The 27,135-nt window shown below is 35.8% G+C and overlaps 2 protein-coding genes across 8 annotated transcripts in view; both read left to right on the top strand.

Annotated features, from left to right (window-relative positions):
* The window catches only part of LOC132178506 (uncharacterized), an 89,511-nt gene that overhangs the window by 23,603 nt on the left and 38,773 nt on the right, over positions 1-27,135 (top strand). The gene's annotated exons all lie outside the window — the stretch shown is intronic.
* Positions 2,280-9,745, top strand: LOC132177032 (Cyclopropane-fatty-acyl-phospholipid synthase). Of its 6 annotated transcripts, none has more exons than XM_088515360.1 (15): positions 2,280-2,300; positions 2,773-2,987; positions 3,631-3,733; positions 4,794-4,889; positions 5,007-5,089; positions 5,176-5,299; positions 6,171-6,233; positions 6,341-6,400; positions 6,578-6,739; positions 6,823-6,896; positions 6,981-7,074; positions 7,204-7,340; positions 7,409-7,489; positions 8,795-8,900; positions 9,478-9,745. In XM_088515360.1, exons 2-15 carry the CDS (start codon positions 2,839-2,841, stop codon positions 9,547-9,549), a joined length of 1,404 nt encoding a protein of 467 aa, XP_088371486.1. In that variant the 5' UTR covers positions 2,280-2,300; positions 2,773-2,838; the 3' UTR covers positions 9,550-9,745. The 6 variants fall into 6 exon arrangements, with proteins under 6 accessions (XP_088371486.1, XP_088371484.1, XP_088371487.1 ...); XM_088515358.1 differs by lacking the exon at positions 2,280-2,300 and adding an exon at positions 2,334-2,415; XM_088515361.1 differs by lacking the exon at positions 2,280-2,300 and adding an exon at positions 2,334-2,415 and having other exon boundaries at positions 5,034-5,089.

A 27,135-nucleotide genomic window follows, 5' to 3' on the forward strand; every position in this document is an offset into this window, starting at 1 on the left:
TAATTATATTCATCTCCTAATGAAACATAATTATTACAGGATATGATCTCAGTCTAACTTTATGAATCCACTAGCAGAAACAGTGAAAGGCGGCTAGCTAGCTGGTGAACTATGAAATTCGGGGTGTTAAGGTATCCCGGAAAATCTGCAACAATATCAAATCACATCTTCCACATCTCCCTTCGAGAATCACTTCAGGAAATCAAAATTTCATTCCAGACCAACACCCAACAGCCAGCCACGTCACCCACACTTCTCTCCATGAAAATAATTAAAGAAACTATTTTTGGTTGCTTGACCAAAATAGTGTTGGATTTTTATTTTATAATACAATAAAGATGATCATCTAAATGGTAAGTGTATAATTACAATGGTAAGTGTATGAATGATCGACAGCTAAAAGAAAAGCAATAAACTTAATACAACAATTGCTAAGACATTTACGGCTAAGAAAATTCAAATAATTTAGAATATGGAAAGCAAGTATTGTAAACCAGGAAAATTGTCATGGCTGTCAAGGTGATCTGATGAGTCTTCATCTGTCTCAACGTGATTCTCGAAGGGAGATGTGGGAGCTGTGATTTAATATTGTTGCTGATTTTCAGGGATACTCTTGACACTCGGTCTAACTTTATGAATCCACTAGCAGAAACAGTGAAAGGCGGCTAGCTAGCTGGTGAAGACTAAGACGCAGTGGGTGTATTTGTTTTGCACCTGTCACCTGTCACCTGTCACCTATCACCTTTATTTTATCATAGAGCTGGGCCATTTTTTAACTTAATAAGATTAGAAAAAACAAATAAAAAAAATAACTTTAATAATTTTCTGGGGCCGGGTTTGGATAAGATTAGAAAAAAGATTAAATATGAGTTTTTTAACTTTATTTTTTTTTTCTTATGGTTTTATTTTTATCATAGGAGGTCCTTGTGGTTTTGATAAGTGATCAAGTTAGTTCATCCGTTAGTTGACCGTTAGAACTGACATGTAGACCAATCAGACGTCGACACGTGGCACATATTTAATTTTTTTTTTAAAAAATACATTTTTTTTAATTAAAAAAATACATTTTTTTTTTTTAAAAAAAAAAATAAAACGGAAAAAAATTGGGAGTGGCTCTTGGCCATTTGGGGGTGGCCGAGCTCATGGCCACCCCCATTTGGTCGGATGGGGGTGGCTCGGCCACCCCCTTGGGCTCCAAGGGGGTGGCCGAAACCACCTCCAAGGCTCCATGGGGGTGGCCTGGCCACCCCCATGGCCAAAGGCCACCCCCAAATGGTCAAGAGCCACCCCAATTTTTTTTTTAAAAAATATATATACATTTTTTTTTTAAATTTTAAAAAATATATATATAAATATGTGCCATGTGTCAACATCTGATTGGTCCACGTGTCAGTCCTAACGATCAACTAACGGATGGACTAACTTGGTCCTTTATCAAAACCTCATGGGAGTCTTATGATAAAAATGAAACCCCAAGAGAGTAAAAATAAAAGTATCAAATCCCATAAGAATATTTGGTATTTAACCCATATATATATATATATATATAAAATCTAGGTGGTGTCAAATTAGGCATGCTGAAAACTTAAGAGCAAAACTCTCTTTAGGTGGTGTATTTGTTTTGTACCTGTCACCTGTCACCTATCACCTTTATTTTATCATAGAGCTGGGGCATTTTTTAACTTAATAAGATTAGAAAAAACAAAAAAAAATAACTTTAATAATTTTCTGGGCCGGGTTTGGATAAGATTAGAAAAAATGGGTGTGTTTGCCGATGACCCTGGAACGGTACTGTTCCAGGGCCACCCTCAATCCAAAAAAAAAAAATCTTTTCACATCAAAATTAATCCCAACATTTCTATTTTTTATATCACATCAATCATTTTTATTATTATTATTTAAATAAAAAAATCATTACAAAACAAATTTTTTACATTTTTCCATATAAAATATATATTCCTAAAAAAATGCTACAGTACCGGCCTTGGACCAGTACCGTTCCAGGGCCATTTGCAAACAGAGCCAATATGTCCAAGGAGGGCCAGGAGGAAACATTGTCATTTTCTGTTTATGGAAAAAGAATAGTTGCTCGATCGGGTAAGCAATCCTCAATTTCAATATCTATAAAATCTAGGTGGTGTCAAATTAGGCATGCTGAAAACTTAAGAGCAAAACTCTCTTTAGGTTTGATAATTTTCTGGAGCCGGGTTTGGACAAGATTACAAAAAATATGTACGAGGGGGGCCAGGAGGAAACATTGTCATTTTCTGTGTGTGGAAAAAGAATAGTTGCTCGATCGGGTAAGCAATCCTCAATTTCAATATATATAAAGTCTAGGTGGTGTCAAATTAATGGTATGCTGAAAACTTAAGAGCAAAACTCTCTCTAGGTTTGGCTAAGTACCCAGAATCAGAGGTAATAATTCAAAATTTCTTTCCAATTCTAAGGTTAATTTGCATTAGTTATTATGGTATGAAATAAAGCATGTTTAATTATGCAATTAATTCAAGAAAATTGGATTGGAGAAAGCTGTTTTGGGATTATTTTTTTTTTTTGAATTAATATTTTTTTCTCTTCTAGGTTTGGCTAAGTACCCAGAATCAGAGGTAATAATTCAAAATTTCTTTCCAATTCTAAGGTTAATTTGCATTAGTTATTATGGTATGAAATAAAGCATGTTTAATTATGCAATTAATTCAAGAAAATTGGATTGGAGAAAGCTGTTTTGGGATTTTTTTTTTTTTTTGAATTAATATTTTTGTCTCTTCTCAGGTATATTTGAAACTCAATTGGAACACATCTTAGAAGGTGTAGTTGTTGGTAGGTTCAAAGGGTGGCATGGCTGCTGCACAGGCTCAGAGTTGGGTTGGAGAAAGTGGTGGTCTACTAAGCAACCCAAAACGCATGGAAGCTTCTCTGATGGAAGCTGGAGCACGTCATCTTGTTACTAGCTTCCTTGGACGTTATATCTCTACTGGATCTTTAATGTGAGTCTACAAGATCTTGTTGCAGTATATAGAATCATACTGATAATTAAGTATATATTGAAGTATATGTATCAGCATTCATCGTCAAGAGCACTTAATTAGATATCCTAATCACAAGATATACATGACATATATTTTCGGTTGATTTAGAATAGTTAATATTAATTATGGAGAGGGTACGTATACATATGTAATCCAATCGATTTAGACATCAGGTTATTTTTCGAGTTTGCACTTACAAACGCTTTATTAAAAAATGATTTAACATGATATTAAAGTTAAAGGTCCTCAATTAAAACTTTGACTTTATCATTAACTTTTCATCACCACACATTTCAATTTAATAGTTAACATGATGGAATAAATGGTGATTTAAACACAACTTAAGACACGTGTTTTGAACTATGAAATTCGCCAACGTGCAAAACACTATTTGGCACACATGCATCAACACCTTACCCCGCCCACCTTGCAAGGTAGGAGGGGGTACTTCCACCTTTTTGAATAGCTAAAATGACTATTTGCTGTTGAAAATATTCTTAGTATATACTTTTAACCATCACTGTCGCAACTACTATCTAACTATATATGTTTGAATCTCATCATTGAGTCAATTGATAAACTCTACCTTGTTGTCATACAGTTTGATGGAGGACGGGGGCACAACATTTACTTTTGAAGGAAACAAGAGAAAATCTTCTCTAAAAGTTGTTCTTAAAGTTCATAGACCCCAGTTTTACTGGAAGGTATGTACAATGTTAATAGAATTTGAAATGAACAATAAATAAATAAAAGGAGAAAGTCTACGTACCCCCTCAAACTACCACTCAATTGATAATTAATGTCTCTCTCAAATTTTCCATTGTGACAATGTCCCCCAATGATGAAACTGTCCTTAGTAAAATGAAAACAAAACGAAAACTTCTTAAAAAAACCTTTAACTAAAAAAAAAAAAAAAAATCCAAAGGGTTGGATTTTTTTTTTTAAAAAAATCATTTTTATAAGAAAAAAATTAAAAAATTTCGATTTTTTTTTTCGTTATAAAAATTGAAAATTTTGATTTTTTGGTTTTATAACTTTTTAAAATAAAAAATTCGTTTCTAAAAATGTCCCCGCAAACTACCAAAAATTGTAAATGTTCCCCCAATGACGAAATTGCCCTTATTAAAATAAAAACAAAAAATACTAAAACTTCTAGAAAAAACCTTTAACTAAAAAAAAAAATCCAAAGGGTGGCAAATTTTATTTTTATTTAAAAAAAAAAATTAAAAAATTTCGATTTTTTTGTTATAAAAATTTATTTTTTTTCCTGGTTTTATAACTTTTTAAAATAAAAATTTCCGTTCTAAAAAAAAATATTAATTTTAAAATAATATTCGTTTTTAAAAAAAAAAATCGTTTAAAAAATTATTATTATTTTTTAAAAAATTTAAATTTAAATTTTCTTTTTTTTAAAAGAATTTTTTTTTTTTTTTGAATTTATAGAGGTATTTTTGTCTTATTGAGAAATATATAAGGACATTTTTATATTTTTGCTAGCCTTGGAGGAAATTGACAATGTTTTGGTAGTTTTTGAGAAACATTGTCACAATTAAAAATTTGGTGGGACATTGTCAATTTAGTAGTAGTTTGAGGGGGTATGTAGACTTTATCCTAAATAGAATAATTAGCCGGGCATTATATATATATATATATATATATATATATATGTATATATATATTGGCATTTCAAATTTAAATCATTCATTGTATTTCAGAATTTTCTCACCATCACTGAAGAGCAATAGATTGTGTTTTGATGGTCAGGTCATGACAAGGGCTGATTTAGGCCTTGCAAGTGCCTACATTGATGGCGATTTTTCTTTCACTGATAAAAACGATGGTCTTTTGAATCTTTTTATGGTAAGATGATTGATCTGATCAGTCGACGATCAATCCCAAAATAGAAATGTTCCAAGCCAATACAAAGTTTCTTCTTGTTTTTCTTTTCTTTTCTTTTTTTCATATCTACTTCCTCAGAATCTGCCTTGGAGATTTGTTTGGCAGATTTTCATTGCAAGCAGAGATTCAAAGTCCTCTGCCTCAAAATTGAATAAGAGAAGGTATATATATATATTGCAACTGGATAGTGAGATTACTATTTAGTCATCTCATCTCCTCAATTGCATTCATCTTTTGTTGGCTTTAGGGGCTGGTGGACACCGGTGCTATTCACAGCTGGTTTAGCATCTGCAAAATACTTTTTCGCTCATTGTTTAAGGAAAAATACTCTTAAGCAGGCTCGAATAAACAACTCTCGTCATTTTGATCTGGTATAAAATTGTTTCCTGTAAATTCCTTGCCTATAGATTTCTTTGCAAAAGCCTAGAAGGACCATTAATTAATAAGTATTTGTGTGAACATGTGCTTATGTACGCAAAGATGGTCACAAAAAGTACGTAAATGTTTATGCGTGTGTGTACTAGCATGCAAGCATAGCTCTGAACGTATCACTTGAAGTCGGTTTGAACTTTGATCCCCAAAAACAGTTTGAATTTACGGGAAAGCATTAGATCACTGTTATACTCTTTAGATAGATCATTATTGAATTTAGGGAAAAATGCAGTTTACCCCTGAAGTTTCAGGAGTTTTTCAATTTTAACTCCAAAGTTTAAAAATTGACAATCTATTCCCCTGAAGTTTAAAAAATTGGCAATTTAAACATTCCGTTTAATTTTTCCATCAAAATAGACGGAAATCTATGAAATTACACCATTGCCCTTAAGCTTTTTTAAAAAAATTTCCGCCCAATTTAACGGAAAAATTAAACGGAAGGTTTAAATTGCCAATTTTTGAAACTTCAGGGGGATAGATTGCCAATTTTTGAACTTTGGGGTTAAAATTAAAAAACCCATGAAATTTCAGGGGTGTAAACTGCATTTTTCCCTTGAATTTATGATCTAATTGTGATTTTTAGTGTCACGTCAAAGAATATGCACTTCGAAGTATGGGAATATTGGGAGAGTGTGGAGCATTTCTAAATGACTTACCCAGAAAGTTATTTGTTAGAATCTTTATTAATTGAAGTCCATAAAAAAGATGTCAATTGGGGTTCTCGCTTTACCAACTAGGACTTTATAGTATTGTTTACTGATTCAGTATAAAACAAGGAGAAGCTTATAAATCATCTTTGTGTGTTTCTAGAGCAATGAGCTTTTTGCTCTGTTCTTGGGGGAATCAATGCAATACTCCTGTGCTGTATTTAAGGTCAGGTTCACAACCTTTTGATGATTCACTGTTAGACAATGCATCAATTGCTAAACATCAAATCTTTAGCTTTAATAAATTTATCTGTGTATTAAAACACTTCTCAGAAGGAAGATGAAGACTTGAATGTTGCACAGCTGAGAAAAATCTCACTTTTGATAGAAAAGGTGCGTCTTTACTCTTTCTTAAACTATCAGTTATCTCAAAAGCTAGAACTTTAAATACTTTAACACTCTTCCTCGTACGTGGGCTTAAACTTATACAGTTAGATTATGACAAATTCTAAAAATTCGGGTAGCTGTAAGCTATTTATTCTTCTTTACTTGCACTTTCAATTAACACAGGCAAGAATTGATGAGAAGCATGAAGTTCTTGAAATTGGGTGTGGTTGGGGAATATTTGCTATTCAAGTTGTCAAACAAACTGGATGCAAATACACTGGCATCACTCTGTCTGAAGAGCAATTGAAATTTGCAGAGAAGAAAGTAAAAGATGCTGGCCTTCAGGTATTTTCATGAATTTTTTGCTTTAAAAGCATATGTTATGGGTATTGAATACAAGAAATATTCTTAATCAACTCTGCTTTCAGGACAACATTAGATTTCTTCTTTGCGACTACCGCCAATTGCCTGATGCCAACAAATACGACAGAATTATAGCCTGGTGAGTTCATTTGCAAGAAAATATTTCATCTGCCAACAATGATTCCAACAAGAAAGAAATGATATCTTTGATATAATCTTTCAGCGAGATGATAGAACATGTTGGCCATGAATTTATAGAAGAGTTTTTCAGTTGCTGTGAATCAGTCTTAGCAGAAGACGGGGTTCTTGTTCTGCAGGTGGTTCTGTCTCATTTCTTGTTTGATTATAATGTCTTGGTTCCGGAAAGCCCTGGTCTTTGCCACTCTTTTAGGGGTTTAATTTTAAGTAAAGTTGCTAACAATTAAAGCTGGTTCATCTCTTGTTAGTTCTCATCGCTACCAGATGCACGTTATGACGAGTACAGGAAAAGTTCAGAGTTTATGAAGGAATATATTTTTCCTGGTATTTGCGTGCCTTCATTAAGCAGGGTAATATCAGCCATGGCTGCTGCATCCAGGCTCAGGTATAGGTTTATTGCTTGGTGTTACTATTTATTTCTCTCTAAAATTAATAGAAACTCTGTAATTGCAGTGTGGAGCACGTGGAGAATATAGGGCATCATTACTACCAAACACTCAGATCTTGGAGAAAAATTTTTATGGAGAACCAGAGGTATGAAAAATGATCATGCACTTCATTCCCCAGGCTTCATCTCAAAACAATTATTTTATTTTTTTTTGAAATGAAGAGGAAACATTTTGAAAAATTCTTCAAAAATAAAACCACTTCAAGGGACAGCCAATTCCAAAGATATGCACTATAGAAGATTTTGTGTTATAGTTTGATCAGAATTACAAGACCTTTTGTAACTACCAAGACTCGATATAGAACTCTTGCAAACGACCCATTCACCTCCCACCGTAGTGGCCCAAGAGCCTCAGGCATTCTCTAGACGGATCACCTTTACGAACAAACCTCGTCCACTTCAACCTGGCCAGAACTCTGGTGGTTGTAGACTTTTTTGTGGTTTGGATGATCATGAAAAAAATGAGAAGTATTGAAACTATTTAGAATCAAGGGTGCTAAGAAACCTCTACAAGAATAATGAAAAATAGCTTCTCTTACTTTTGAAAGTTGTGGCTTGTGAGGCTTATATAAGTGGGAGAAAACTGAAGTTTTTAAGCTAAGCGGACAAGGGTTTCAAACAATCTGGCCTAGTTTTGTTCGAATAAGCTTTAGGGTTTCAAAGAAACATACAATTTTGTTCGAACAGGACTTAAAAAAGACTTCAAACAAACCTCCCAGGTTTTAGTACTAGCACGTTATGCATTATCTTTTTCGAACAAGACTCTCTGTACTAGATTTTTAGACTTTTGTTGACAACTCGTTTTATATGAAATATAAAATTATAACCCTTTGAATCAGCTTTCCAAAGCCACAAAGCATAAAGTCGAAATAAAAGGTTTTGGTTGTTTTACTCTAACTTGGTCTTTGGTAGACAACATTCATAAATTTGAATTAGTTATTCATGTCTTGGACAACTTTTACAGTGACTTAATCCATAACATAAACATTACAACCCAAATACCATATTTTGACACATGAATTCTCCAACACAAAAAGAAAACCTAACAGAAGATAAAAGGGAAGAACAGCTTTGGTGAAATTACCAGTCAAAGCATCCCAATTAATAATCTACAAGTGGACTGATAAGAGGACCTTCACATCCATTGTTGCATTCTCCCACCCATTTTTGCAATGCTCCCCCATGTTATAATATGCTAATGAAACAGTCTCTCTATTTTTCTTTTATTTTTTTTTATTTTTTTTTAACTTTATATATAGTAGATCGAATAGAGTATATGAAAGGGGATAAGTTTGTTATGGGAATTTGTAGTTGAAAAAATATTGTAAATCTGATCACTATTTTAAGCTAATGATTTTGATGGGTTGAATTAATGTTAATTACATTTTCAGGGAAATCCTTGCTCTTGGCTTTGATGAAAAATTCATACGGACGTGGGAATATTACTTTGACTATTGTGCTGCTGGTTTTAAAACATGTACAGTTGCAAATTATCAGGTATATATATATATATATATGTTTCTTTACAAAAGAACCAATTTACTCATGTGATATGCTATGAAAACCACATTGCTTTTGAATCGTTGAGATAATTAAATGAGAAAAAGTACACAATTAACTTATTTATTGCATATATAAAGTAAATTTCCTTATTGTTTATTTTTCCACAAACCCATACTTATTATTGTTGAGATTACTTGAATTTTAAACAATCTAATCTTGAATCTACATGTTTGTCTAATATAATATGTATATACGTTCATCACACGCACACACATATATAAACACACACAAATACACATATATCTATATCAAAACTCACAATTACAATAATTCAAGCTATTACAAAGATAATTCATTTTTATCTTTTTCGATACTTAGGATATTCTCATTACATAAAAATGATAATAAAAATAAAGTTACACGAGTTTACTTAGCCGAGCTAATCCAAATGAATTTCAAGCCTGAGCCTATTCGCGTGTTGCTGTGTTCATTAACAAACCCTATCTTTATATATCTTATATTTGATCCTAGAACTCTTCATATATATACTTACCTTCAATCCACAATGTAGGTTGTATTCACACGTCCTGGCAATGTTGCTGCATTTGGAAATCCATATCAAAGTTTGCCTTGGGGATTTTAGTGGCAGGAGTTCACCCTCTTCCTGGCGGAGCAAAGATTGAAGTACTCATGCTATATATGGCTCATTGATTTTTACTTGATATATTATAATTTTCTAAGTATAAAATGATGAACTATGGCTTCTTCTGAAGTTTGTAATAAAATGATGAATAATATGACTCCACAAATAATCCAACTTGTTTTCTTTTCCTATTCAATCGGATAAAAGTGGCAATGAGATAATCGTGTAGTTTTCTCTACATTTGCGCAATTGTAGAGAAAACTACTCGATTAAGGGACCTATTGATGGATTTCTATTTTAATTAATAACTTAAAAATTACATATCTACTATAATATCCAGATTGGTTAAGGGTTTTTTTGGGTGATATATATATATTGCATCTGACGTGTTGTGGGATGCTGACTAAGGGTCTGTTTGGGATTGTGTTAAATAGTTTAAAAAGTACTTTTAGTCCTGTTAGTTTATAGTTTAAAAAGTACTTTTAGTACTGTTAGTTTAGGTTTTGGCACATTCGGTTTGCATGTAAGATGTTGAAAATGAGCACCTCAGCATGTCCAGAAAGCAAGATTCTAGAAGGCCTGTTCGGACCGCCAGAAGCTAGGTCCGGAGCCAATTTCCAGACAATACATTTTGAAGGGCTTGTCCGGACCGCCAGAAGCTGGGTCCGGACCCCATTTCCAGCAAGCTTTTTTTTGAGAGATAGGTCCAAACTGCCAGAAGCTAGGTCTGGACCCAAGTTCTAGAAAGCTGCATTTGTGAGTCAGGTCCGGACCGTTAGAAGCTGGGTTCGGACCCAATTTCCAGCAGGCCCATTTTGCATGGCATGTCCGAACACATGACTTGGGTGTCTGGACCCCACGTGGTTACGCATATGTAACCCTAGCCATGTCCGAACACCTAATTATCCCTAGCCGGACATGGCTACTGAATTATTGTTTTATTCTCTATTTAAACAAAATGTTTTGCCTAATATAGGCACGTATTTTGAGAGTTTTATTAGAGAGATTAGAGAGAGATATTGTTCTAGCTTATTTGAGAAAAGATTAAATACGTGAAACCAATCAGAGTTCCGATGAAAGGAAATCTTATAGAAGAATTGTGCCAGATGTTATGGAAAGGGCTACTGCGGTAGAAGTCAAGTGGGTCGCTTGTCGTGTGCAAGGAAAAGTAAATTGCAAAGGTTTTATAATTCTTCTTGTATTCCTTATTCTTCTTATATTGGATTAATTTCCTGTGTTTGGCTGCTCCGGAGAGGTTTTACATTTAAAGAGTTTTCTGAATGGTTTCCTCTTCGTAACCAAATATCTGTGTTCTTGATTATTTATTACATATTGGTATTTGGTTGAATATTAACTGTTAGGTTAGATTTTATTTCGTTCAATCTGAGGGTTTCATATAGGCAGTTGAATAGTATAGTTTGGAGTCGTTTTTAGGTTTTTCATTTGGTATCAAAGCGGGTTCACTCCGTGAAGGAATTTTTTTCCTGAGTGTGATCCAAGACTCCATATCAAATGTCTCTTACTGTTGCTCCTAATTCCCTTCCCGTCTTTGACGAAACAAATTATACGTTTTGGAAAATTCGTATGAGAGCATACTTTAAATCCATTAATGTTTGGCATATTTTTGAATCTGGATGGACACGTCCAGACAAAGCAATAGCTGAATAGACAACAGAGGAAAAGAATAATGCTATTGCAAATGACAAAGCTATAAATGCTATTTACATCTCTGTTTCAAATGAGGAATTTTCTAGAATTTCTAGATGTGAAATAGCTAAGGAAGCTTGGGAAACTTTAGAAATCACACATGAAGGAACTAAGGTTGTTAGAACTTCAAAAATACAAATGTTGGTTTCTCAGTTTGAGGAGATTAGACTGCAGGAAGATGAAACTTTTGATGAATTCTATTCAAAGCTTAGTGTCATTAGAAACTCTACCATTAATTTAGGAAAGAAAATGGATGATGCTAAAGTGGTGAAAAAAATCTTAAGATCTTTGCCCGAGAGGTTTATCCCCCAAATTGCTGCTATACAACAGAGCAAGGACTTAGATACTATGAGAGTAAAAGAACTTGAAAGTTCCTTTCAGACTTCTGAGCTAATTCTACCCAAAATCAAGAAAACTAAAAACATTGCTCTTAAGGCAAAAAATGTTAAAGTCAATTCTTGTGGTTCGTCTGATGAGGATTCTGGGGATGATGAAGAATTTGCCCGGTTTGCTAAAAAATTTAGAAAATTCTTTAGACTCGTGAATGGAAAGTTTAAAACTCGAGACTCAAAAGTTCCTGTGAAACCTAGAGGTGAATTTAGAAGTAATCCACGAGATAACTTAGAGACTGATCAGAAGGATAAGTTTACTAGTGGACGCAAATGTCATGAATGTGGGGGTCGGGGTCATATTCGAATTGAATGTGCTAATCTGAAAAAGTCCAAAGGTAAAGCTTTTAATGTCACTTAGAGTGATGAGTCGGATGATGAAAAATCTGAAGAAGAAGTTGAAGGAGGAGTGAATTATTTAGCTTTTACTGTTTCCTATGATAATGATTATAAGACTGTTAACTCACCTCATATGATAAACAAATCTGAAATTGAAACTGATGATGAGGTGGATTTACAAACTGCTTATAATAACTTGTTTGTGGAATGTGATAAATTGGACAAGTTGAATAAGAGAAATCTGAAAAATCTGAAAGAAGCTGAACTTGAGAAAGAGAGATTAATGAAATCTATGGATGAATGTTTAGCTATTCAAAACACCTTGACTTCTGAAAACCTCATGCTGATTGCTAAAGTTAAATCTCTGGAAACGGACTTGAATGATTCAAATGATCATTTAAAGAAATTTTCTAGTGATAAATTGAATCAAATGTTAGGGAATCAGAAACATTCATATGATAGGATTGGATTGGGTTTTAATAAACATGTTAATTCATCTTCTTCAAATGTTGCTACCACTTCTAAAATTATGTTTGTGAAACCTAAGATGGAAGATGTGGAAATTGAGAATTCGTGTTTACCTAAAGAAAGCTCAGAAGATGTGACCAAGAAAGATAAGTTGAAATTCAAGGTTCCGGTAAGGACTAACTTCAATTCTAAGTTCATCCTTACTTGTTTTCACTGTGGTGTCAAAGGTCATACTCGACCAAATTGTTTTCAAATTAGGGCTGAACAACCATGATCTCAGCAGAATATCCCTAGACTAGATGAAACTGGAATTGAGAATCAACTAAAAGTTTTAACTAATCAAGTGAAACTTATTAGTGAGAAGTTAGCAGTTTTGTCAAATTCTGTTGATATAAAAGATATGTCTAATTTGATTGACAATAATGTGCAAACACCTCCTCAAAAGGATTAGGTATGGGTTAAAAAGAAAGATCATCTATGCTTTGTTGCTCATACTGCCTTAAGTGTGCTTAACTCTTGTTTGTGGTTTCTGGATAGTGGTTGTTCCAAACATATGACAGGTGATAAGTCTCTATTCAAAGAGCTTAAAGAAGGCAAAGGAGGTGGAAGCATCGCTTATGGAGATGGCATCAAATCGAAGGTGATCGGTCAAGGAATTGTGAAAATTTTCGGTGCTCCTACTCCACAAGAAGTGCTGTATGTTGAAGGACTTCGAGCAAATTTATTGAGCATCAGTCAGTTTTGTGATTATGATCTAGTGGTTCAGTTTTCTAAGAAAGAATGCAGCATCTTTGATTCTCAAGGAAAATGGTTGATGGAAGGAGAACACACTGTTGACAACTGCTATTGTCTCTCCTCAACTTCTCAAATAAAATGCAATAAGGCAACCATGGACACTGGAGAATTGTGGCATCAATGGCTGGGGCATCTAAATTTTCATGATCTGGTCAGAATCTTAAAGACAGAAGCCATAGTTGATTTACCCAAGATTCATTAGGCTGATAAAGGAAAGTGTGCACCATGTCAATTGGGGAAACAAACTAGAACTCCACACAAAAAGATCTCAGGTATTGTTACCTCTCGAAACTTAGAGCTTCTTCACATGGATCTCATGGGACCTACACAGACAGCCAGTTTGGGAGGCAAGAAATACATTATGGTGGTCGTATGGGTAATTTTGCTAAGAGAGAAATCTGAAGCCTTTGAACAAGCTCAGATCTTGTTCAATAAGATACAAAATGAACAAGACTGTCTCATCAAGCGAATCCGTAGTGATCATGGCAAAGAAGTCGAGAACTCAAGTTTTGAAGATTATTGTGCTCAGCAAGGTATCAAACAAGAATTCTCATCCCCCATAACTCCTCAACAAAATTGAGTAGTCGAACCGAAAAATAGAGTCATACAGGAAATGGCTAAAGTCATGATACATGCTAAGAATTTGGCACAACATTTTTGGGGAGAAGCAGTCCATACGGCATGTCATATTGTAAATCGAGTTTTTCTCAGACCAACAACTACCAAGACATCGTATGAGCTATGGCGAGGCAAGAAACCCACTATCAAATATTTTTGGGTGTTCGGAAGTACATGCTACATTCTTCGTGACAGGGAGAACTTGGGGAAGTTTGATGCAAAGAGTGACGAAGGAATTTTTCTTGGGTATTCCACTGCAAGTCGAGCCAGTCGTGTGTATAACACAAGGACCAAGTGAGTAATGGAATCAGTCAATGTTGGCATCGATGATGAAACTACCAAGGATCATTTTGCATAAGAAGAACCTCATATTGAGGGGGAGCAAGTTGATATTTTTGATAAAACTCATGAACCTCCTAGTCCGAATGTTTCAGCAGTCCGTACATCAATACCTTCAGCTACAGAAGACATGACTCCTTCACCAGTTCCAAACTTGGTCTCTCATGTACCATCCTCAACAGTCAAACTTAATCACCTTAGAGAAAATTTGCTGGGAGATGTTAATGAAGGTTTACAACTGCGAAACAGGGTGGTAAATCAAGTCTCTTATTCTTGTTATCTTTCTCAGATTGAGCCAAAGAAGGTTAATGAGGCATTAGAAGATGAGAGTTGGGTTGCGGCTATGCATGATGAACTCAATTAGTTTGTTCGAAATGGTGTATGGAATTCGGTTCCAAGACCAAAAGATCAGAATATCATTGGCACTAAATGGAAATTCAAGAATAAATCCGACGAGCATGGTACAGTGGTAAGAAACAAGGCTCGATTGGTTGCTCAAGGATACACTCAAGTTGAAGGAGCGGATTTTGATGAGACGTTCGCACCGGTAGCCAGATTGGAATCTATCAGAATTTTGTTGAGCATCTCATGTCATCTCCAAATCAAATTGTATCAGATGGACGTCAAAAGGGCTTTTCTTAATGGCATTCTTCAAGAAGAAGTATATGTAGCTTAGCCAAAAGGGTTTCGGGATCCAACATATCCGGAACATGTTTACAAGCTGAAAAAGGCACTTTATGGATTGAAACAAGCTCCAAGAGCTTGGTATGAACGTCTGACAACATATCTTCTTGAGCATGGGTTCATCTGAGGACAAGTTGTCGGTACCTTGTTCATCCGTAGGAAAGGCAGTCAACTACTCATTGTCCAAATTTATGTAGATGACATTATTTTTGGTTCTACGGTCAACTCATAGGCTCATCAATTTTCTACAGAAATGAAACAAGAGTTCGAAATGAGTATAATTGGTGAATTGACTTACTTTCTAGGTTTTCAAGTTCAACAATCCCACAAAGGTATCTTTGTGTCTCAACCAAAGTATGCCAAAGATCTTGTGAAGAGATTCGGATTGGATGGAAAAAGTCATGCTCGCACACCCATGAGTACAAGTGTTAAGTTGAGTGCAGATGTGGCTAGGAAATCCGTTGACCAAACCTTATATAGAAGTATGATCGGTTGTCTACTCTATCTTACAGCTAGTCGACCAGATATATCTTTCAGTGTGGGTGTATGTGCTCGATTTCAAGCTAATCCAAAGGAATCTCATATGACAGCAGTTAAACGAATCCTCAGGTATGTAAATGACACTATCAATTTTGGGATTTATTTTTCTACTAACACAAATCTTGAACTTGCAGGATATTCTAATGTTGACTGAGCTGTTAATGCTGATGATCGAAAGAGTACATCAGGCGGATGTTTTTATGTGGGAACAAATTTGGTCGCCTGGATGAGTAAGAAACAAAACTCCATCTGTCTTTCTACTTCTAGGAGCTGCTGCACACAGCTAATTTGGATGAAGCAACTTCTTGCAGACTATGGATTTGCTCAAGGAAAGATGATTGTCTACTGTGACAATACTAGTGCCATCAACATCTCAAAGAATCCGGTCCAACATTCACGCACGAAACACATTGACATTCGTCATAATTTCATCCGTGACTTGGTAAAGACCCAGGTGGTATCTCTTGAATTTATGCCTACTGAACATCAATTAGCTAACCTGTTTACAAAACCCCTAGATGGATCTAGGTTTGAGTATCTCAGGAATGCTATTGGTGTATGCAATCTCTCATGATCGTATACATAGAACATGCCTAGAAATTAAACATATTGATATTTTTCTATAGTTGTTCTAGGGCATTTTTGTTTGTTTTGTTTTTCTTTTCTTTGATTATGTTATTTTTGGGATATTTTTTTGTTTGTTTGATAGTCAGTGTCTCATGTATTGGTTTCAAATGAATATTTTACATATGAGTGGGGTCAATCAGTCTGCACTTTCCATCTAATGCCTCATATGTTTTATGATCTACCTTGTTCTTCTGAAAACTGTTGAAGGAGTAAGAGTCAGTTTTTCTCATGTTCGAAGTTGTGCACTATTTGCCCCCATTAAGTTTGTATTTTTCATATGTGTTTGGGAATTCAGATCAAACATTTTTTTGGAAGATAGGTAGTGTCATTTCTATCCACTTGACCAACTCGTTAGTTGAACCTAGCTCCTAAAAATTCAGACATTTTCTTCAATAAAAAAAAAAGGGAATAAAATATGTTCAAATGACTTCGTTTTGCTTCTATATCTCCTCATAGAAAGAATCAGTGATCAAATCATTGCGGAAATAGATGGTTATTAAAGGACATGGTGAAAAGCGAATGATTAGTCTCAGGGGGAGTGTATCGGATGAGGGATTCTAAGTCCTAACATTATAAGGTTTGATTGTGGCTTGAATCAGACTACTTGTCTTTCATTTGATAAATGTTTGTCTAGATTTACCTTCCACTGATGAAATCTTATTTAATGGGAGCTTTTCACACACTACACCATCGCATGAGTTTTCTGATTATTGCTTACTTGGCTGAATTCACAGAAAAAGGATGATTTATGCATGTGATACATTTATGGTATGTGTAGTTGTTGATCACTCCAGATTGTTAAGATTTTCATAAGGACATGCATGGGTTATTGGATATCTATACATAGTGTGTTTTAATTTTAAACCAAAAAAAAAAAGAAAAAGAAAAAGAAAAAAAAAGGGATTTATTTTTTATTTTGTTTTAATATTAAGGGGGAGGATGTCCGGACACGACACTTACCTGTCCGGACACGCCTGTCGAGTTTTTTGTTAAAAAACCTGAAATCCGTTCTTTTCTTCCTTTATTCTTTTTAGATTTGATTTCAAATCAAATTCTAGAATGTGAATGTTTGGGTTTCATTTTGCCATTCCGAATTGATTGAGTGCTTGATTCACATTGATCATTCTTTCTCTCTCATATGATTGTTGCAAACTAGATACACTATCGTGTATTTAGGAATGAGTTCATTATCTTGACATGTGTTCTTCACGTCTACATTGTTTCTGCATACCATGTGTTTGATAAAATGCCTTAAAGATTCCGGTTTGCAATTGTGCTCCATTTCTTTAAATTACATTGCCCTATTCCAATGTGTTTGGTCTTTAGATGTTGGTTGGGAAGTTTCTAGGTAAGGTATTTTCAGTATTCATCCAATCTTTTCATAATGTTATAACCAATACCTCTATGCCTAACACCTGTTTGATAGAATGTCTAAATGAATTTTTTTTTTCATTTATCTTTGTTTTTCTTCTTGAAATAAGTTTTTTTTGTGTGTGATCCACATTTATCATTTGTTTCTGGTGAATATATCTCATTTGTGAGATCACATGTTTCATATCAAAATTTTGTTTCAAAATGATTTTTTTTTTTTTTAAGAATAGTATGTGTTATCATTTTACCATTTACTTCCTTCTTTGGGGTGTGAATGCAAAAAATGGTATCCAATTTCGGAGTCCACACCAAGGAGGAAGCGCACTCGAGAAGAAAAATCAATCTTACAAGACAAAATTCTGACACGCAACATTGTGATTGAGCGTGGAGTGGAGCAAAATGATCTTAGAGTTGAACCGTTTTGGTTCATTCATGAGATATTCTAGGCCAATCAATGGACCTCTTTGTTCATTCCTGTTAATGCATACACTCGATTAGTTCGGGAATTCTACTACAACATTGAAGATATTGACTTGGTTGGTCCCTCGTCCTTCAAGACCAAGGTCTCCGGGAAAACTCTCAATATCATTCCTGAGTTGATAAGTGAAGTTACTGGGATTCCATTGACAAATGAGAAGCCGCTTCCATTTTTGAAGACCGAGCCACAACCAACTAAAGCGAAAATCATGGCGGTTTTTAATCCAAGTCGGGAGCTTGTATGGGACGAAGACAAGAACAAAATTCCGATTGGTTATGTACGGGCTCCAGAGAGGCTGTAACACGGATTGTGCTGCAGAATATTTGGCCAATATCTCGAAATAGTTATGTGACTATCGAACGAGCAATGATGATTTATGGCATCATTAACCGTGTTGAGTTCTGTTTATGCACTCATATGGTAATGACAATGATTGAGCTCCATGAAGATCACTCTATTGCCTTACCTTATGGCGGCCTTATCACAAAGATCTTGCAAGCCACTTTGCCAAAAATTGCTGCAAATGAACATGTGGAATCTCCTGAAGGTTATTTTGGCAAAGCAATAGTGATGAAGTCAAATGCCCAACTTCATAGGCTTCCCGCTCCAGCTGATCATGCTCCTCCAATCGTTCAAGATCCTCTAGCTGCGTCCTCCTCGAGATCATCAGATGCTTCAAGTCAATTAAATAAAATAATTAACTTACTTCAAGCTCAAGGCCAAAGCATTGAAGCTATCAACACTCGCCTGATGACTCAAGGCCAAAGCATCGAAGCTATAAAAAACTGCCTGACGACTTTGGAGAAAGATGTGAAGTATATCAAGGACAGTTTTTGGCAAGAATAATCTTCCCTTCTATTTGCTTTGCTTTCCTTTTAGCAAAAATACTCTTTTTGGTTTCTTCTGTCTACTTATTTAAGAGTTAATGGGTTGTTGTCTTTTTGTTTAAACTCTAGAATTTCAATTTTTTGTGCTTCCTTTGTCCTTCAGAGACAAAAAGGGGGAGTTGATTTGATGTGTCATTTTCATGTACAATTATTTTTGTCCCTGAATGGCCAAAAGGGGAGTTTATTAGTTTAGGTTTTGGCACATTCGGTTTGCATGTAAGTTGTTGAAAATGAGCACCTCAGCATGCCCAGAAAGCAAGATTCTAGAAGGCCCTGTCTGGACTGCTATAAGCCAGGTCTGGACCCAATTTCCAGACAATACATTTTGAAGGGCCTGTCCGGACCGCCAGAAGCTGGGTCCGGACCCCATTTCCAGCAAGCTATTTTTTGAGAGATAGGTCCGGACCGCCAGAAGCTAGGTCTGGACCCAAGTTGCAGAAAGTTGCATTTGTGAGTCAGGTCCGGACCGTCAGAAGCTGGGTTCGGACCCAATTTCCAGCAAGCCTGTTTTGCATGGCATGTCCGGACACATGACTTGGGTGTCCGGACCCCACGTGGTTACGCATATGTAACCCTAGCCATGTCCGGACACCTAATTATTCCTGTCCGGACATGGCTACTGAATTATTGTTTTATTCTCTATTTAAACAAAATGTTTTGCCTAATATAGGCATGTATTTTGAGAGTTTTATTAGAGAGCTTAGAGAGAGATATTGTTCTAGCTTATTTGAAAAAAGATTAAATACGCGAAGCCAATTGGAGTTCAGGTGAAAGGAAATCTTATTGAAGAATTGTGCCAGATATTCTAGAAAAGGCTACTACGGTAGAAGTCAAGTGGGTCGCTTGTCGTGTGCAAGGAAGAGTAAATTGCAAAGGTTTTGTAATTCTTCTTGTAGTCCTTATTCTTCTTATAGTGGATTGATTTCCTGGGTTTGCCTGCCCCGGAGAGGTTTTACATTTAGAGAGTTCTCTGAATGGTTTCCTCTTCGTAACCAAATATCTGTGTTCTTGATTGTTTATTACATATTGGTATTTGGTTGAATATTAACTGTTAGGTTAGATTTTATTTCGTTCAATCTGAGGGTTTCATCTAGGCAGTTGAATAGTATAGTTTGGAGTCGTTTTTAGGTTTTTCAAGTACTTTAAAAGTTGTCTCAAACAAAAGCTAGTCTAGTTGTCTTTTTGGTAAAAAAATTTAAAAGTACTTTTTTATTGTTTTTGCTTTAAAAATGGTCAAAATACATTTTTTTGGCAAAAACTTAAATATGAAGCTTTTGCTTAAAAGCGTTTTTTTACTTAGAAAATCTATTTCTCAAACGCAATCTCAAACATACTCTAAAAACATTCATAATAGGCTTTTTATATTTAGTATTTCCCTAAACATCTAACAAAACTCATGAAAATACCCATTTAACAATTGTCATGCATGCTCCAAATTCCAAGAGCTAGCCAAAAGCTAAAGAATTATTTTATTAATGCTTACAAAAAGAATGGTTACTCATGTGTTACAATTTAATTTCATGGGTATTGAAGGATGCAAACTATAATATTTGTTAGATTCTTGCTTTCTAAATATCGAGAAATGTAACCTCTTAATTTCATCCTTCAAGAATTTAAAGAATTGGATGGAAGGAGTAATCCTAAAGAATGAAACCATATATTTGCACAATTTTAGCTTTTTTGCACACAATATCAATCCATATATATATGTCATGAACATCAAGTCTACAACAAGTATCACCATTCTCCCTCAGTAATATATTGAAATTTTGAAACAATTAAACCAAAAATATTAACAATAATAAAGAGCCCATTCATAAGCGATATCTTAATGACTTTCAAATAGAGACTCCACACAATATATATATTTTTGAAAATAGGCAAACTAGGTGACACAAATGTACGTGATATATAGTAGTTTTAAGCTAGCATTTTCTGTGTTAAGTTGTTTGTTAATTATTTTTCCTTTTTACCAAAATGATAAAAAGCATTAACAAATGAACCCATAGCTTGAATGTAAAAGATTTCTAAGAGAAATAGAATTTGGCGGAATAATCTCATCAACCTTCTCATTGAGCTTAAATAATGAAAGAGTTACAATTACAATCAAACTTTAATCTTGTCAAGATAAGAGTGATAAGATAACTATCTAAGAAAACTATTTAAAGTAGAAGACTTAATATACTGAAGAAATCTAATTAAAAATAATTACAAGAGAAGAGATATAATACAAACAGATGATATTCTGTTTGTATTTAAGGATAGAAGAGAGGTTGAGAAGGAATGGAAGTCTTATGATGCTGGATCACTACTGAGACTGCGCTTGAGCACACTAGTACCTGCGCTAGATCGCACTCGGGTGCTCTCGGATGATAAATATCTCGGGTACTGCGATCGATCTTACGCTCGATACTCTGAAGATTGCAATTGATCACAATGTGTTGCTGGAACTTCATCTGCTGTGATAATAGTAGGATCATCAATTAGCTTAACATGCCCTCTCAAGCAAAAAGGGGATGGAATCAGTTTGAGCTTGGATTTGAGAAAAAGAAAACGTGCTAAAGATAATCCTTTGGTAAAAACATCTGCAATTTGATCTGCTGTAGATATAAAGGAGATTTTGATATCTCTGTTGAGGGCTTTTTCCCTGACAAAGTGATAGTCAACTTCAATGTGCTTTGTTCTAGCATGGTAAACAGGATTGGTTGCCAAAAAGAGGGCACTCACATTGTCACACCAGACAACTGGAGCAATTGGTAGAGAGATTTGAATTTCATGAAAGAGCATTCTTAACCAATATAGTTCTGTTGTAGCAATAGCTAGGGATCGATACTCAGCCTCAGGCTTGATCTAGAGACCACTGGTTGTTTCTTGGCATTCCAAGATACCAAGCAATCACCAAGAAACACAGCAAAACCAGAGTTGGATCTTCTATCATCAGGGCATCTTGCCCAATCGGAGTCACAGAAAGCATTCAGTTGGAGATTAGTCTTGGAGTAAAACAGGCCATGATCAGGTGAGCTCTTAAGAAGCCAAAAGACTCTCTTGATTGCTGACCAGTGAGTGGTTGTGGGATGGTGCATGTGCTGGCAAAGTTGGTTCACTGAGAATGCTACATCAGGTCTTGTCAATGTACAATATTGTAGAGCTCCTACTACACTTCTGTATTCAGAGGGATCGAGTAATTCTTCACCATCTAATCTGGAAAGTTGGGAACCAGAGGAACAAGGGGACTTTGCAGGCTTTGTTCCTGTCATGTGAGTTATGTTGAGAAGCTCAGAAATGTATTTTGATTGGCAGAGATGAATACCTGCAGGGCCCCGAGTGACCTGAATGCCAAGAAAGAAGCTTAGTGGTCCTAAGTCCTTTACAGGAAATTCCTATTGCATGAGTTGTACTAAAGATGTAAGCATATCAGGGCTTGTCCCTGTAATGATTATGTCATCTACATAGATTAGCATAAAAAATGAATAGAGAGTTATCCACAAGAGATGCAGTGAAACCAATATCCAATAGATAAGTAGAAAGTCTTTTGAACAAAGCTCGTGGGGCTTGTTTAAGACCATAAATAGCTTTCTGCAGTCTGCACACTGAGTGAGGATGGTTTTTGTCAACAAAACCCTTTGGCTATTCCATGTAAACTTCCTTTGATAAGGAACCATGAAGAAATGCATTAGAGATGTCTAACTGCTTAATCATCCAGTTGAAGTATGCTGCTAGTGCTAGGATAACCCGGATAGTGGATGGCTTAGTTACTGGATTGAATGTGTCAATATAATCCACCCCAGAGGTTTGTTCAAATCCCTTAGCAACTAGTCTGGCCTTAAACCTGTCTACTGCACCATCTGACTTTCTCTTAATCTTGTACACCCACTTGTTCTGAATCACATGTTGGTGTGAAGGCCTAGGACAAAGTGTCCATGTTTTGTTGGAGAGAAGGGCCTCAAATTCTAGAGACATAGCAGCCTGCCACCTTGGGTCAGGAGCAGCTTTACTATAGCATGAAGGTTCAGTTTCAGGTAGAAAAGTATGATAGCCTAGAAGGGGATACCTAGAGTGAAACATTTTGAAGTCTGATAAGTTTTTGGGTTTTTGACTTCCTGTGTTTGGACCTAGTGGTCATGGGGTGAGATGGAAGAGGAGAGGGTGTCTCAGTTATGGGTTGAGCAATGGGTTCAGTAATAGGTTGGGAAAGATGATCTGTACTTGAGGAGGTTGTTGCAGTAGTGTTTGGTTGAGTAATATGTTCAGTGATTGGTTGGGGAAGATGTTCTGTATTTGAGGAGGGTGCTACAGTAGATGCAGTAGTGTTTGTGCTTAACAGTTGAGTTTTAGATCTTGTAGTCATGGAATGGGATGGCATTGGTGCAGTAGGCAAAGTAGGATTTAGATCTGCAGTATGGGAACAATTTGCAGTGGATGACTGTTGAATTGTATGAGGCAGGGTTGGCTGTACTGCAGTATGTGAACAATTTGATGACTCATTAGTGAAAGAAGGAATAAGAGGCAAAGGGAAAGGAGAATCACCTGTGGAGTGTAACCTGGATGGAAAGTGTGATGTAGCAAGATCCTTGGCTGGAAAAGAAGTCTCATCAAACACAACATGTCTTGAAAGATAGGACTTATTGGTTACCGGATCAAGGCATTTGTAACCTGGAAAGTTATAACCTAAAAAGATACAAGGTTTAGACCTATAATCTAGTTTGTGAGCATTGTAAGGCCGCAAGAGAGGATAGCACAAGTATCCAAAAACTCTAAGTTTTTGGTAGTCAGGGGCTTTGGTGTAAAGTTTAGAGTATGGAGACATGATTTGGAGAATAGGTGTAGGCAATCTGTTTATGATGTATAAAGCAATGAGAAAAGAATCTACCCAATACCTATTGGAGAGATGAGAGTGAGCTAACAATGTTAATCCAGTTTCAAGGATATGTCTTAGTTTTCTTTCTGTAAGGCCATTTTGAGGAGAAGTGTATAGACAACTTTTTCTATGGACAATGCCATTGGTTTTGAGAAAAGATTGGAATTGAAGAGAGGTATATTCACCTCCTCCATCAGATTGGAGTTCTTTGATTGTTGTGGAGAATTGGTTTTCCACAAGCAGTTTGAATTTCAGAAATGTTTCATAGGTTTCAGACTTGGTGTGTAAGGGATAAATCCATGTAACCCTTGAGTAATCATCTATAAAAAACAATGTAGTATTTATAACCAGTGATTGACATTACTGGAGAAGTCCATATATCAGTGTGAATGAGTTGTAGAGGGGATAAAGATACACGGTTAGAAGCAGAGAAAGGTTGTTTCTTACTTTTGCCCAATTGACATGACTTACAAAGGATACTTTTATTGATATTTGAAACTGAAATTGAATTTGAAAATAAAACAGGGAGATTGTTATCTCTAACAATTCGAGTGACTACATCATTAGCAGGATGGCCTAACCTAAAGTGCCATACTAAAGAAGAGGTTCTTATTCCTAACAAAGCTATAAAAGACTTGCTGCCCTTGTGAGACTTCTTGCCTCACCGTAGAGGATACATGCCATTCTCACTCTTCCCTTCCAGGAGGATTGTTTTGGTCTGAAAATGAACGACATAGAAATTAGAGGATGTCAAAACAAAGAAACAATCATTATCATGACAAAATCTTTGAATGGAAACAAGGTTTGCAGCAGATTGTGGACAATGCAAGACATTATTAAGTTTAAAAGTAGAGGTAGATTATCATGACAAAATCTTTGAATGGAAACAAGGTTTGCAGCAAATTGTGGACAATGCAAGACATTATTAAGTTTAAAAGTAGAGGTAGAAGATTGAAGAGTTGTAGAACCAGAATTAGCTATAGCAAGAGCTGTTCCATTCCCCACAACAATAGTTTCATTGTGTTGGAAGGGTTGCTAGATGTTAAGGTTCTCTAAGTCTTGAGTGATGTGTACATTGGCTGCATTGTCTGCATACCACTGTGGATCTTCATAGGTAATGTTGGATTGTGCCACCATTGCAGCGAGTTGATGAGGGGGATGTCTTCCTTGGAAGGAATAGTCCATCCTATGGTAGCAATCCAAGGCTTGGTGGTTTACCTTCCCACATATTTGGCATCAAACTCGAAGAGCAGAGTTGAGGGACGTCTGGCCTGAGTTTGGTAGTGGTAGTAGCCCAGTAGAGGTATTGTACCTTGGAGTAGGAGAAATATTGTACCTTGATGCTGCATTGGAATTGTTGTTGTTGAAGAACCTGGCAGCAAGAGGAGATGGTTTAGGGCTGAATTTTCCAGTAGTAGTAGAAGGTGGTCTAGGGCTGAAGTTTCTTGCTGGAAACTTGGCAGGGTATTGTTCACGGCCTCTAAAGGATTTTTGTCCTTGCTTTTGAGTAAACAAGGCAAAGGTTGAGGTGTCTGCTGATGATGCTAGCTGCTGATTCAGTAATGTTTCATGATTGACAAGCTCCTCTTGAAAATCATCTAGTGAGAGTTGTTTCTCTCTGGTTAGAAGAGAGACAGTAATGACAAAAGTGTTGAAGGAAGGATTAAGGCCATTGAGGAGAAAAGAAATTAGGTCCTCATCGGGAACAGGATTCCCTACTGCAGCTAATTGATCAGACAATACCTTGGCTGATTGAATATATTCTGAACAGGTCAAGGAGCCTTGATGGAGACTCAGCAATTGTCTTTTGAGATTGGCAATTCGAGACCTAGAATCATTAGCAAACTTTGTTGCTAAAGTGCACCAGACTTGTTTGGAAGTATTAAGTCCATAAACTGTGGACAGAACTTTCTCAGAGAGTGTCAGATTGATCCAACTGAGGATACATTGATCCTTTTTGTTCCAGGTGGTAAATTCTAGATTAAGAGTTTCCACACCTTTGTCATGGACTTAATAGTTCAGATACATCAACTATGCCTAACAGATCATGGGTGCACAGGATGGGAAGAAATTGTGAGGTCCAACCCAGGTAGTTTGGACCTTCAAGCTTTCCATTGAATTGGGAAAGTGTAGGTGGAGAGAAGGTTGATTCAGAAGAAGATGCCATTAAAAGACAGATTGGTGTATAGTAAAGGGAAGAAGAAGAAGAAAAAAATTTGGGGCGTGTGCCTACAATGGCTCTTATACCAAAAAAGATTTCTAAGAGAAATAGAATTTGGCGGAATAATCTCATCAGCCTTCTCATTGAGCTTAAATAATGAAAAAGTTACAATTACAATCAAACTTTAATCTTATCAAGATAAGAGTGATAAGATAATTATCTAAGAAAACTATTTACAATAGATGACTTAATATACTAAAGAAATCTAATTAGAAATAATTACAGGAGAAGAGATATAATACAAACAGATGATATTCTGTTTGTATTTAAGGATAGAAGAGAGGTTGAGAAGGAATAGAAGTCTTATGTGCTGGATCACTATTGAGACTGCGCTCGAGGGCACTAGTACCTGCGCTTGATCGCACTTGGGTGCTCTCTGATGATAAATCTCTCAAGTACCGCGATCGATCTTGCGCTCAATACTCTGAAGACTACGACCAATCGCAATATGTTGCTGGAACTTCATCTGCTGTGATAACAGTAGGATCATCAGTTAGCTTAACGTTGAGTAGTACGTTTTTCATGCAGGCCAGATTGTTGCCTTGCCTACCATTGGATATCATAGTACATACATTCAGAGTCCTTTGCCCCATTGTATAATACACATGCATAAACAGTACACGCTCTCGACATTGTAGTACACGAGAGCTCACACATTTCAGAGATTTTCTGCAATGCCCTTAGCTTTTTCCCCTATTTAAACCCAACCCCTACACCTTTAAATCCTCATTTCAGCTTCTGAAACCTTAGAGAAACTTTGTTGCTTTGATTATTGAGTGTGTGTGAGGTGGTGTTTGTTTTTGAAGAAGAAGGAGGTGTTTTGGAGGATTTGCATGTTGAGGTAATTACTACTCTCTCTCTTAGTGTTTTGTTAGGTTAGATATGTTAGCTTCTTGATTTATGGTAGCTTAGTTGTTAGTATCTATGAGTTTTAAGCTTTTATCTTCATGTTAAGTTTTCATTTCCGTTTAGGCTTAATCTTGTTATTTGGAGATGTTGTTTTGGTCGAATGGTGTTAAAAAAACCCTTTTTATGGCCTTAGGGATAGTCGAGAAAGGTTTGGGTAGCATTTGAACCAAATGAGGTTCTACCTGAACCTCACTGGCCGAACACTCGTCCTTATTGATGAGCGCTCGACTAGAAACATCCCTAAACCCTAAACTAGAAACGATCAAAGGAGTGCCTCTTTGCCTGAACACCCTACAACCCTTGTTTCTGAGTCTTAGGTCTATTTTAGTTGGACTTAGGACTAATGAGAGGTTTTC

The sequence above is a fragment of the Corylus avellana genome, chromosome 4 (assembly GCF_965113065.1).
Source record: "Corylus avellana chromosome 4, dhCorAvel1.hap1.2, whole genome shotgun sequence".
Taxonomy (NCBI): domain Eukaryota; kingdom Viridiplantae; phylum Streptophyta; class Magnoliopsida; order Fagales; family Betulaceae; genus Corylus; species Corylus avellana.